Below are 13605 nucleotides of genomic sequence, written 5' to 3'. Positions count from 1 at the left end.
CTGGTTTTCTGGTAATCAAGTGCTCCAGCATGGTTTGAACTGCCAGCGTAGGTAGGCTGTGTGTGATGGCAGAGCACTTGGTGCTCTACACCCTTCCGTGTGCGTGGGAGGCAGCTGGGAATATTGCTGGGAAAAACGCACTCAGTGCTGCCTGTGTCTGCTGGCCTCCAGCTCTGAGGCTACTGGAGCCAGAAGAGCAAGTGTGCAGTGCTGAGCAGAGGGCTCAAGGAGAGGAGAGACTTATTTTGGGGTTTTGAATGTGGTATGCAAATGACACTTTAATCAGTTGTATACCTCCTGCAGCCTAGGTAGCCTTCAGGGAAGTAGGTGACGACTCTGTTTGAAAGATTTTGGAGCACCAAAGCCAGCTCAGTGAGGCAACAAACTGGCTTGTTGGTCTGGAACTGGAACTTGGGGCTCTTGAACTGTCTTAAAGTAAAAATGTTGTGAGTGAAATTCTCACAGGTGAGCAGAGAATCTAATTTCATGAAATAGGAGATTATTGCATGACTAGTGCAACAGGTGCATGACTGCACAAGTACAGGTAATGGGATGACCTGTTGGAAAGCAGCCGTGTGGAGAAGGACCTGGGAGTTCTGGTGAACAAGTTCACCACAAGCCATCAATGTGCCCTTGTGGATAAGAAAGCCACTGATCTCCTGGGGTGCATTAAGAAAAATGTGGCTGGCAGGTCAAGGGAGGGTCTCCTCCTTCTGTGCTCTGCCCTGCTGAGGACACATCTGGAATACTGTGTTGAATAATGGGCTCTGCAGGTCATGAGAGATGAGGAACTACTGAAGAGAGTCTGTTGGAGGCTATGCAGATGAGGGGACTGAAGCATCTCTCTCACAAGAAAAGGTTGAGAGACTTGGGGCTGCTTAGCCTAGAGAAAATGGAGTGGGGATCTTCTCAATTACTATTTTAAGGGGTGGGGGGAAGGGGGGAATGGAAAGAGGGTGGGGCAGACTATTTTCAGTGGTGCTCAGCAACAGCACAAGGGCCAGTGGGTATAAACTGGAACCCAGGAGGTTTCACCTGAACATGAGGAAAAACTTTTCCTGTGAGGGTGCTGGAGCTCTGCAACAGGCTGCCAGACCCACCTTGACATTGTGTTCCTGGACAACCTGGTCTGGGTAACCCTGCTTTAGCAGGGGTCTTTAGACTAGGATGATCTTCAGAGATATCTTTTAACCCTCACTATGCTGTGATTCTGTTCTGCCTGTTCATCAAAGTACCTGTTTGCCCTAACAAAAAAGGATTGAACATACTTGCCTGAGGAGGAAATAAAGCCTCATAGTTACAGTACACAGTGTTTAAGATATGGGCTTGGATCTCTAATCAGTTTTTGAGAGCTCCTGTACAAACTTGCTGCCACTTGTGCTTCACTTCTAGGAGGCCATGGCTGTACCAATATTGAGTTGTGTTAGGTTTTAGACTTGCAGGTGAAGACTAGCCCATGCTGAATGAACTTCCTTCCATGTTCATTATCTGTGGAATTTTCTTCAATGGGAAAGTACAGGCTGAAATCCGAACTTCACCTTGTGTTTTGAAATTTTAGTCTTCCTCTCTGTCCCCAGCATTTAAAACATCAGTTATGCAGTTATGTAAAGTCCCACCAGAGGAGGTCTGTTTGTGTGTGTATCCATGTTTCTGTTCACTGCAGAAAGTGATCTACAAAACGTATTATGTGCATCACATCTTGGTGGGCAAGGAGCACACCACAAGGATTCTTAGCACTAATTGATCCTAAAGGGCAGTCTGAATTGCCAAGACTGCATTTAACTGAAACACTGAACTAGCTGAACTTGTATGTGGTGCAAGATAGTCTCCAACTTGGTGGCTTCTGTCTTGTTATAGTCACTGATCTCTATCTATTTATACTTATCCCTGTTTCTGGAAACCCCTAGACCCAGAATACAGCAGTAAAATGTGAGTCCCATGGCCAGAGCTCTGTGAATGGCACATGGAGCATGTGTGAAACTTGCTGCTTTTCAGGTAAATAAGAATTTAAATTGAAGAAAAAAAATTGTTCTACTTGTGAAAGCTGACTTGATTTTTCCCTTCTTGTCCTCTTGCAGGTATCTCCAACCAGACACCATGAACTGGCGCTTCCCACTCCTCTTTGTTCTTGGGGCTTTAACATCTGTATGTTCCCAGTTCAGTTTTTATCCTTTGGAGGAACTTAGCTCTGATGTTGGTATCCAGGTCTTCAATCAGATAGTGAAAGCTAAACCTCAGGACAACGTTGTTGTGTCTCCTCATGGGATTGCATCAGTCCTGGGGGTGTTGCAGCTGGGGGCTGATGGCAAGACAAAGAAGCAGCTGACAACTATGATGAGATACAGCGTCAATGGTCAGTGATTCTAAGGTGGTGGTTTGGGGTGTGTTTTGTCAGGATCTTCATGCTGTTCTGAGGTGGCTTTCAAAGTGTGGCAGATTGCATCATGCACCAATTAACTCTGTTTACCAAAGCATAAAATGGACACGGTTGAAGTTAATTAGCAATTTGCGTGTGGACATTGTACATGCAAGCAGCTTTGTTAATGACTTCAGGGCCCTGATTAGAGCTACCTTCAGCCTTGCAAAATGGGTTTTCCAGAGCAGTGTAGATGGTGGTCTGGTGCTAGCACAGTGCAGGAAGGCTGCAAGTGCCCCATTCCAGGCTATACTGAACAGTCCTTAATGTGCCACTCCTTGAATAACAGGGCAAGAGAATATTTCTTGTCCCCACAATCAGAGTGCTGCAAACTAACCACACAACTGACAATTTCACTTGGATGCTCTTCAGCTTTGTTTGTGTTTCTGCTGTCAAGATGCCTGAATCTTGCAGTTCTTCTTGTGCCCTCTTCTGAAAACAGCCATTTCTGCTCATCTCTGAGCCTGACATTGCATGCATCTGTGTTTGTATTCCTCTGGCAATGCCTGCCCCTGAAGAGGGTATAGGCTGAAGGTTCTTGCTGCTTTACTTTGCATGATGAGTATTCATGTGAGTGTTTGCCTGTAAGACTTAACATCTTAGTGCCAGCATTCTGCCTTCCTTCCAGGAATAGGACACCCTCCACAAAGTAAGTGCACACTTAAATCTTGAACTGTGTTGTCCTGTCTTCACTTGCTTTGCTGTTTTGGTGCTGGGTTTTAAAGCAAACCAATTTGTCAGCTTAAGATCCGAATGCTGAAGATTGAAATCTCTTCATGGGATAACCAACTTGAGTGGCAAATGAATGCTCAAAATATAAGTACTTGCAAAACATTTCAAGTGTTTTATTTGGACTGCAAGAATTTCTAATACTGAGACAGAGGTTCTCAAACTTCTAAAGAAGGTAGCCAGTACCTTCTAGAGACTTGTTATGGAATACTACCTGTCTCTTCACACAGATCTCCTCTGCTCTTGTTCATGATTGCCTTACAGTCATTTGGCAACCACACCAACTTTGGAAAGGTAACAGTTGGAAAGTGTTTAATTTATCTTTAGCTGTCTTTTAATGCAATTTAGCAGCTGGAAGCAAAGAGGAGAGCCAGCATCATGAGACCAGCCAGCTCTCCCCGGATCACCACCAAGTGCTCCGCGGACCACCAGTGGTCCACAGCATTCAGTTTGAGAACCTCTGTTATGGTATGTTCTCCAGAAGAGTTTGCCCATCATATTGGAGAGTGAACATGTAGCAATCTGTACAAACTACGCTGCTGAAGCAGCTGTGACACGTGAAACAGCAAAGCCATCTGAGGCTTTTTTCTTATTTGTAGCTAAGAGAATAACTCTGAACTAATTTACTCCCTTTGTATCTCCTATCTCAAGTTTGTCTGCATAAGGAAGCAGTCTGGAAGTGTTGCTGCCTTTCCTTGTTGGGAAACAGAGGGAGCCCGTTAACTGCTGTAAAAACAGCCAACCAAGGACCCAGCTCAATGTCATGGTTGAGCATGAGGCTGCCTGCCTGGCAAGAGCTTCCTTGTGTAGACAAGCCCTCATTCATAAGCTGTAACGAGGAGAGCTGGGTATGGTGAACATAGCAGTTCTTCTGTGCTGCCATATGCCTTCCCTCACACACAGTGAAGGAGCTAGCAAGCACTTAGTACAAGCTGCTTTCAGGTCCTCAGGATCTTGACTGTAGGCACTGGAACCTGCTGCTTTCCCTTTTTTTTGATGGCAAGTTCATGTGTTAAGGGGTTGACTCCTGCTTGTAGCTGATTTAGGCCAGCACCTAGTCTTTAAGACTTGAACCTTATTACAGAAATCTTAACAGCTTCCATTATTCTCCAGTAAATGGAATGGAAGGATGGCGAGAGAACAACTTCTGCTTTGTGCTCTGAGGTTCAAAACCACCTGTATAACCCTGAGTTGAGCAGACTGAATCCTCTACTTTTTTGTCACTCTTACAGAGGTGACAGGTGCCCTGGGCTTTTGTGATAGAAAATGTGTCTTGGAGCAGTTTGCCCTGTGGTAGAGCATGGTTAGTAGCCCTATTCTAGCACCTGAACTACTTTGCAGCATTTTGAGCAGCCAAGTTTGAAGGGCAGCAGCCATCACAGATCATGTGTTTGCTGGGAAACAGTGTTCTTCAGATGAGAGATCAGGAATTGGTATTTTGGAAAGCCCCTCAGAATGCCTGCTTTGGTCTCCTAGTCCAGCACTTAATGTCTGACCTTTCATGTCATGAATAGTTGCATATAAAGTAAATGTTTGTTCATCTTATTCTAAATTAAACTTGCTGTTCTTTTTAACTAGGAGTTGGTAAAGCCTTAAAGAAGATAAACAGGCTCATAGTCTCAAAAAAGAATAAAGACATTGTTACAATTGCTAATGCAGTATTTGCAAAGAGTGGCTTTAAAATGGAAGTGCCTTTTGTTACAAGGAACAAAGAGGTGTTTCAGTGCAGTGTCAAGAGCGTGGACTTTGAGGACCCAAATGCAGCTTGTGATTCCATCAACCAGTGGGTGAAAAATGAAACGCGGGGTGAGTATTGGTGAGTGCCTCTTGTGTGGCTGAGGGGGGTGGTGTCTGAGACCTCTGATTCACATGGAAGGATGAGGAGGTAGAAGTTCTGCCTTTTAGCTGGCATTAGTGTGATGTTTTGGAGCTGGTGGGCCAGGTACCTGTGGTCTTAATGACCCAGCAGATGTGCCTGTCTGGTGGCCTTGAGGGATGTGAGTGTGTGTGTGTGTGTGTGTTCATCTGCCTGTGGGACTAGGGGAGCTTCTATTGTTTGTTATCCTCATACAAGAAGCAGAGTTCAGTTGGAGTTCTGCTTTTTCAAACATAAAACCTACATTCAAGCAACTCTGTTTTCACTCAGCAAATCAGATTTGTGGAAAGCTGTAGAGTGGCTCAGGTTTTGCTCTTACTGCCCTAAGCTCTTGCAAGCTATGGCTGTGTTCATGGGAGTCATGTTTAGTAGAGCATTTTTAATTGACCCTGCCTCCACAGAACTTCTTACAGTTCAAGCCTCCTGGAATCTACTTGTCAAGCTAATATATGCTAAAGTCGGAGATAATACTTGACCACACACTTAGTCTATGTGACCTATGCATTTGGTATACCTTGAAGTTAAAGCCAGCACCTCCTGGGTGTGCATTAACAAACTTGGATGTGCTCTTTGTGAAACGAGGCTGTCAAATTCTCTACCACTTCACCAATTTTGCATAGCAATGGTGCAAGCAGTGTGTAAAATGGGGAGGTGCTTCAGCCGAAACTATTAGCACTGCAACATGGTTTTAGATCTGCTCTCATGCTGGAAGGGTAAAGCACTCTTAGTTCTAATGTCTGTCTCTTGATTAGCAAGAGTTTGTTTCTAATTATCCCAGAGGTTTACTTTGACAGAATACTACTGATTTTGTGAACCTCAAATGCGTTGCCCTGTGCCATGTAGGGACAGGATGAGGGATAACGGCTTCAGATGGAACAATCCAGACTTAGATTAGTCATTAAGAAAGAAATTCTTTCCTTTGAAGGCAGTGAGGCACTGGAATAGGTTGTCCACAGATGTTGTGGAGGCTCCAGCCCTGAAAGTGTTCAAAGCCAAGTTGGATGGGGCCTTGAGCAACCTGTTCTAGTAGGAGGTGCCCCTGCCTGTGGTGAGGGGTTGGAACTAGATGATCTTTAAGGTCCCTTCCAACCCAAGCTATTTTCTGCTTCTGTGAGGAGCTGGCACCCTTGCAGGTCAAGTGGCCTAAAGTAAGATTCTTGATGAACAGTTGGCTGATGTTATGGCAGCAGGTTCTTAGACTTTCTATTTCTTCTAGGTATGATTGATCAGGTTCTAGCTCCAGATGATATTGATGGCAGCTTGACCCGACTGGTTCTAGTAAATGCTGTGTATTTCAAAGGCTTGTGGAAATCAAGATTTCGACCTGAAAATACAAAAAAACGTCCATTTTATGGAGCTGATGGGAAGACCTACCAAGTCCCTATGCTGTCCCAGTTATCCATCTTCCGTTGTGGTAAGCTCAGTGACCAGCAATGGCTGTAAAATTTCTCTTTTCCTTCCAACTCCAACAAGATTTTCCTATACATGTGCTGTTTAATGGTATTGCTTTTGCTAGCTGATTGAGGAAGCTTTGTGTTAGAGAACTATCTCAGGCTGCTGAAGTAGGGATGAACTTGCTGTGCAAGGAATTTGAGGGCTGCTTAAGGCTGGGTAGGGTACTCTGTCAAAGTGATTGCCTTATCTTTTGCCTTTAAAAAGGAAAATCAGAAGTACCCAAACTGACAACTTTTTTACTTAAGCTTTGCAGTAAGTAAGGGGCAAAAATAAAGAGAAGCAGCCAACAGAAACAGAGCCTTGAGTTTTCTTTGAGTTGTGCATGAAGAAAAGATTGGAGTAGAATCACTCTCTATTTTACTGAAGAATAAAGAATAGGACTTGCACAGACCCCAGTCCTGTGGGAGCCAGAGGAGCTCAGTGTCAGTATGCTGGCTCTCTCTCAAGGTGTGAACTTGCTTTTCACATTCACATTGAGTCACAAGTGAAAAGAAGTTCAGCAGGTTCAGCCAGGCTTCCATCAGGGACACTCAGAGCTGACACGGGCAGCTCGGTGCACTGATAATATATTTCAGAGCTTCAGCTTTACAGTCCTGTGGGGATTTTATTGGTCAAAGATTGAAGCTCTGATAAAAACACTTTCTGTTGCTTCCTTCCAAGAAAAGAAGTGCTGCCTGGAGCTCATTTCCTTGTGTACTAAATACAGCTTGAGACTACAGCTTGCTGTAAATCCAAAAATCTCAGACCCACTGTGCTCTTAAATACCTAGTTTTACTATTGGTAGTGCTCAACTAACAGTAGTAGCTTTGTGTTAAAGTAAACTGTCCAAAACCCAGGTATTAGAGCAGAATGTAGTATAATGCTTTGAGAACTGCTGAAAGAGGGAGCAGGGGAGGTGGGGAGGTCTCCTGCAGTGTATGGTCCTTATCTGTGGAGTCTGAAAGAAGCTCATAACATAAGCAGGCTTTAGCAAGACTAAAGGCTTTTGACTTCTGATTGAAAATTACATTATGTTGGCCTGTGTTTCAGCTAGGAAAGCTGTTTCAGGTTGAGTATCTCCAGATATCCTACCACAGGGCTTCTACCTTACTTAAGCTTGAAAAGGGATCTTTAATAAATATCTTAAGCATCTTAAATCCTATCAATTGACTGTGAAGATGAGTCCCTCATGTGTTTTATATACCTCAGTCCTAAGACTTAGTAGCATGTAGCAGGTCAGAAAAGTGGTGCTTTGCTCTTGGACAGTCTATCTTTTGTGACTGTCCTGTAGCTGGCTTCTGCAACCAGCATTGTGATCTGCAGACCCTTGTTTGCGAGCCAGTGCCATAATGAAAGGAAATGATTAAACTGCTGAGCTTGACACAATTCCTGCAAACTCGATGCACGGCTGCCAGTTTCCTAGCAGCAGGAGCTCAGTCAAGGCAGGCTGCATGCGTGGTCCTGGCAGCAAGATGGAGACATGGATTTTCAGCTTGGGCTGACAAGTGCAGACTTACTTGAAGAAAGGGAAAGGTAATAAGATCTTGCTGCTATCCAAAAACTTTCCCAGAAACCCTGTCTGTAGTTAAACTGACAAGTGTTCACTTGAAACTCCTATAAAAATCATTTGCATCCCAGCCACATGCCAGAAATCCCACAGCAACCAAAGGGAACTTGGAGGAGGAGAGGGCTGCTCAAAACCAGTCTTCACAGCATGTCTGCAGCTCATCTCACTCCTCATTTAACTGGTCTCATGCACTGCCTCACTGTGGCTGTTCCCCACTGCTTTGGAGGACCTAGGACCACTTGCTATGGAGACCCTTATTAAGCAAGATGATAAAGTAAATGCAGCAGATACTTCAAACAGGAGCTCTTGGAGGGGAGGAAAAAAAAAAGCTAGCTGTAAGATTTCTTCAGCTGGAAAAGACAGTCTGTTGCTTGGGGTTTTTTTGCTCTTTGTTTCTCAGTGCTTGGTTGGTCCTTGTACATCTGATATCTGTATTGGAGATCCAGCTGATTCGCAGACCTGGTGACTCCTAACATAGTTGGCCTGATGCTCTGATGAGGTGTGTCTGGCAAAGTATGCATAGCAAACTCAAATGAGTATTTGCATCATGGTGTCATCGTGTACTAGCATTTTCACAAAGCCTGAGCCACTTCTGAAGGGTTGCCTAGCAGGAAGGCAGCCTAGGACTTCCTACAGTCAGTTTTCAGATGTGGGCTAAAGCTTTTCTAACAGATTCTTAGATCAGAATTGCAGAATGGTAGGGATTGGAAGGGACCTCTGGAGATTATCCAGTCCAACACCCCTGCTGAAGCAGGGTCACACAGAGCAGGTTACCCAGCATGACAACATACAGCAGATTTGAAATTTCTCCAGAGGAGACTCCACAACCTCTCTGGGCAGCTTGGGCTAGGGCTCCAGCACCCTCACAAAGGATTTTTTCTTTGTGTTCAGATGGAACCTCTTTGGGTCCAGTTTGTGTCTCTTGCTCTTTGTCTTGCCAGTGGAAACCACTGAAAAGCCTCTGGACCCTTCTTGACTCCTGCCCTTTAGATACTGATAAGTATGGATAAGATCCCCTCTTAGTCTTTTCATGTACAGGCTAGACAGCCCCAGCTCTGTCAGTCTTTTCTTGTCAGGGAGATGCTCCAATTCCTTCATCACCTTTATAGCCTTTGCTAGGCTCTCTCCAGGAGTTCCTTTACTCTCTTGAACCGGGTGGCACATAACTAGACACAGTACTCCAGACGTGGTCTCATCAGGGCAGAGTACAGGGGGGGAGGACAATTTTCATCAACCTGCTGGCCTTGGTGGTCTTCATGCATGACAGGAGATCATTGACCATCTTGGCAAAAAGCACGTTGCTGCCTCATGGGCAACTTGTTGTCCACAAACACTCCCAGGTCCTCCTCTACTTTAGTCAGTGTCTAAGGGTAAAATAGAGATACAAGGCTGTGAGCATCGTGGTTGATGACCTTTGTTATATATATTTTTTTTTTTTTAGGCACAACAAGTACTCCAAATGAGCTGTGGTATAACATCATCGAGCTGCCCTACCACGGTGAGATGATAAGCATGCTGATCGCTCTGCCCACAGAGAGCACCACACCCCTCTCTGCCATCATTCCCCACATCAGCACCAAAACGATAGGAAGCTGGATGACCACCATGGTAGCAAAAAGAGTACAGGTTATTTTGCCAAAGTAAGTACTGACATCATCCATTTGTCTGTCAGGGAGTGTTCTGGGGGTCATGTACATGCTCCTCTGATGGTCATACATATCTGAGGGACTGAGGCAGCTTTCCTGCCTAATACTGATCTCTTCTATGTTGTTTATTCCAACTAGATTTACAGCAGTAGCAGAAACAGACTTAAAGGACCCTCTGAAAGCACTTGGCATTACGGATATGTTTGACCAGTCGAAGGCAAACTTTGCAAAGATAACAAGTAAGTTGGTTTTGTTTGGTTTGGGTTTTTTTGATCCATGGTGGTCCTTCATAGTCTCGTTGTTGAATAAAGCATTGTCTGACCAGTGCAGTTGTCTGTCTCTTGGATAAGTGTTACCGTGACATTGGAGCTGTGTTGTAGCCAGCCAAGCATGGCTGCTGTCTTCTGTTGAATACTGCTTTTCTTTTTTTTTTTTTTTTTTCCCTTTGTATTTCAGTAAATCATGTGGGTCAGATTCTTAAGATGTGATATTACAACCTGAGAGTCTCAAGCACTGTCTAAAGTCATGGCAGGACACCATCATGCCTTAGACTGTTACAAATACTGCAAGTGCCAGTATTTAACTGTTCCCTGAATTTTGTGCTAAATGACTTTTGAACAAAGGAAAGCTCAAGAAAAGGACCAAATTCCCAGTTTAAGGGACTGGACCAAACCAGAGCTGTAAATAGAACAGAATCATAGACTGGTTTGGGTGGGAAAGGGTCTTTAAAAGTCATCTAGTCCAACCCCACTGGAGTCAGCAGGGTCATCTGCAACTAGAGCAGCTTATTCAAAGCCCTGTCCAACCTGACCTGGAATGTTTCCAGGGATGGAGCATCTACCATGTGTCTGGGCAACCTGGAACAGTGTCTCACCACCCTCAATGCTAACAAAACCTTCCTTCTATCTGTTCTAAAATCTCCCCTCTTTTAGTTTAAAACCATCACCCATTGTCCTGTCAATATTAGTATCTGAAAATGTAGTGTAGACATTGTTCAACTCATGGCTCTCAAGTGTGACCTTATTTCTGTTCTCTGCTTCCATTAAACTCTTGATTAGCTTCTACAGAGAGATCCAACAGAAAACCTGCTTTGTGCTGACTTAATCTGAAAACAAATCCCTGTTGCGCTGAAAGCAAGGTGCCTTGCCAAGTGCTTTCTTTCCCTGACACTGAGATAAATGGGAGTGCAACTTAAAATCAGATAGCATTGTTTTTTTCAGTCCTTTAAAAATGCAAGTGAACACTTCTAACTCGAACCACCAAATAGGTTATTCCCTGTTTACTAGGTTTTCTTATCTTAATCTTCCCTCCTCTCTGTTATTTTTGTAATTACCAAGGTAGTGATTGTGTTCAGAGATACTACTGGTAGTGTTCCTCACTGCAGTATGAGGATTTCAGCTGTAACCTTCAGCTTTACTGATTCTTAGCCAGGCTAGCATAGCTGCTAGCCACAAGGTGCTTCAGGACTTGTGCAGTTAAAGTGCTGCTCTCCTTGGGTGTTTCAGGGACAGAAAGTCTTCATGTATCTCACGTTCTGCAAAAGACCAAAATTGAAGTTAGCGAAGATGGAACCAAAGCTTCTGCAGCAACAAGTAAGTGCTGGTAACTGTAAGACTCAAAGCTCCATTAGAAAGAAGGCCACTGAGCACAGATAGCCCATGCTGAGACCATGGTAGGAATGCACCCTGGCTTGATGCTAAGGGACACAGTTTAGCACCAGACTTGGTGGATTTATATATTGGTTGAAGTCTGTCTTAAAGGTCTTTTCCAACCAAAACTATTCTTCTCCTCCATGATTTGGATGAGTTGATATATTTTATGTAGCTTCTCAAGAGCTTCCAATGCTGATCAGACCACTGGTATACTTTCAGGCAATATAAAAATACTTTCTTCTGGAGAAGTGTTTTCTAATAGCTAACCCTTTGGCTACCAGGTTAATGTTCCTGGCTAATCAAATGGCAAGGAGGCCTAAGCTGCTACCTCCTTTGGGTGACAACCAAAGACTGACTTCCAGCTTTCTAGGGCTGTTGTGTTGTCTTTTTAATATGGTTCCTAGAACACCACCACCACAATCTGTGTGGCTTTAACTGTCCACATTAGTAGATCTCAGGTATCCTACACTGTCTAACTTTAAACCTTCTTTCTCTTGCAAGCTGCAATTTTGATAGCCAGGTCATCCCCTCCCTGGTTCATCGTAGACAGACCGTTTGTGTTTTTCATCCGGCACAATCCTACAGGTAAGCAGCATTTGTGAGGGCTTTGTCTTAGAAGTTATCAGCTATGCAATAGACAAAAGAAGTCTGGAGCTACTGAATAACTACTTCTTCAAAACTAAAATCCTGCAAGTGTGGTTTTATGCCTTTAATATTAGATTATTTTATCTGAGCATAGTCAGAATGGGGAATGTGTAAATACTGGCTGCCAAGTTAACAGAACCAAGCATGGTTCTGGCAGGTTCATGGGTACAAATAAGTCTAACTCTTAGTTTCATGAGTGGAGATGAAATAACTGGTGGTGAATTAGTGACTAGGATGCAGCCTTCTGATGGACAGGAAAATAGTGCTAGGGCAAAGGCTGATATAGGGGCTCTGGAGATCTAGGGTGATGCCCCAGCCAGCTGGGAACAGAAGTGAGTATTCAAACAGTGATGGTGATTTCTCTGCAGTATGGATTGACTCCTAGAGCAGAGCTTGCCCCAGTTACCTGAATAGCTCATCTGTTTCTTGCAGTGACATGTGGATGATAGATATGCCCATTAGTAGGGAACAAGGTGCCAGCTGTCAGCACTGGGGGGTGGAGTAGGCTTCGGTCACCATCCCACAAAACATCACAGAACTGTGTGTGCCTAGAAGTAGGAGCTGGTCATCTATCCAAACATTCCTTCCCTGGGCTCAGACTAGAGGGAGGCTTGACAGGAGTGGGGTGAGGTGGCTTGGCTGCCCTCTGAGGATTTCATGGAAAAGTTTATTTACAGACTCTAGTAATTCTTGCTCTCACTTCATCCCTCAGGTACAATCTTGTTTATGGGACAAATAAACAAACCTTGAATGTGGAAAAGACTTTCTCTTCAAGAAGTAAACAGTCTCATGTGCACACCCCTGTCCTGTTAAATGTTTTGTACACTACTCTCTGACATCACTCAAGAGCTAGTTGTAACCACTGGGTGGGTTTTGAAACAGGAGTCAAAGTATTTCTGGCTTGGTGGTGAAAAAATGCAGATTGAAACCTACAGTGTCTCTTCAAAATGTATAAAGGATTCTCTAAACTACTGACTGGTTGCCTATGCTAACAAACTCCTGAGCTTTTTCTGTATCTACTAAGAATTTTATGTATGGCTTTTGTGAGAGGATTTTTAATGAGCAATGGTAAACATTTCTATTAATGTTGGGTTTTTTTCTTTGTGTGGGAAAGGTCTAATTGTGTAGATACCACCTGTCGAGATTCCTTTTTGGTTCTTGAGTGTCTTGATCCCTGGATATTCTTGGTAGAAATAGATGAAAGGTTCTAGCAATTTTTATTTAGTGCATGTATCACTGAGTTTTGAAACTAATGTGGTGTAGATACACATCACATTGTCCTGTCTGTGTGATGTAAACGTGCCATTGCTAGGCTACACTTTCTATTGGATTTAAATTTTATATTTGTTTTTTGGTTTTGTACAAAGGAAGAAATAAAACTGCATTATGAACAGTCAGTGGTGTGGACTGTGTTTGTGCTGATGGGTTACTGGGTCCAGAGCCCTGGAAAATACTTGGTTGAATCTTCTTTCTGCAGAAGGTGAAGGAAAGAGGTGGAGAAGGATTTGTGTGGGGGTAGTTTTATTGTCTACAATTGATTTACTGCTGAAGTCATTCTGCTATGGATGAATTATCCACACGTTTGACACTGGATGAATTTCCAACAGCATCCTGGCCTGTATCAGGAATAGTGACAAGCA

At 43.8% G+C, this 13605-nt stretch overlaps 1 protein-coding gene across 2 annotated transcripts; it reads left to right on the top strand.

Annotated features, from left to right (window-relative positions):
• The first annotated feature begins 2097 nt into the window (after nucleotides 1-2097).
• Nucleotides 2098-13259, top strand: SERPINE2 (serpin family E member 2). Of its 2 annotated transcripts, none has more exons than XM_054385938.1 (8): nucleotides 2098-2353; nucleotides 4724-4951; nucleotides 6238-6435; nucleotides 9464-9662; nucleotides 9807-9907; nucleotides 11174-11260; nucleotides 11822-11905; nucleotides 12678-13259. In XM_054385938.1, the coding sequence occupies exons 1-8, from the start codon at nucleotides 2098-2100 to the stop codon at nucleotides 12713-12715; spliced, it is 1191 nt and encodes a 396-aa protein (XP_054241913.1). In that variant the 3' UTR covers nucleotides 12716-13259. The 2 variants fall into 2 exon arrangements, with proteins under 2 accessions (XP_054241913.1, XP_054241914.1); XM_054385939.1 differs by having other exon boundaries at nucleotides 9807-9925.
• Nucleotides 13260-13605: the final 346 nt, after the last annotated feature.

This window comes from Indicator indicator, chromosome 13 (genome assembly GCF_027791375.1).
Source record: "Indicator indicator isolate 239-I01 chromosome 13, UM_Iind_1.1, whole genome shotgun sequence".
Taxonomy (NCBI): domain Eukaryota; kingdom Metazoa; phylum Chordata; class Aves; order Piciformes; family Indicatoridae; genus Indicator; species Indicator indicator.
This window is presented reverse-complemented; position numbering and strand designations above follow the sequence as displayed.

Coding starts and splice junctions, on each gene's coding strand:
- SERPINE2 (XM_054385939.1), top strand. CDS start 2,098: ATGAACTGGCGCTTCCCACTCCTCTTTGTTCTTGGGGCTTTAACATCT. Junction 2,354..4,723: donor GATGAGATACAGCGTCAATG/GTCAGTGATTCT, acceptor CTTTTTAACTAG/GAGTTGGTAAAGCCTTAAAG. Junction 4,952..6,237: donor GGTGAAAAATGAAACGCGGG/GTGAGTATTGGT, acceptor TATTTCTTCTAG/GTATGATTGATCAGGTTCTA.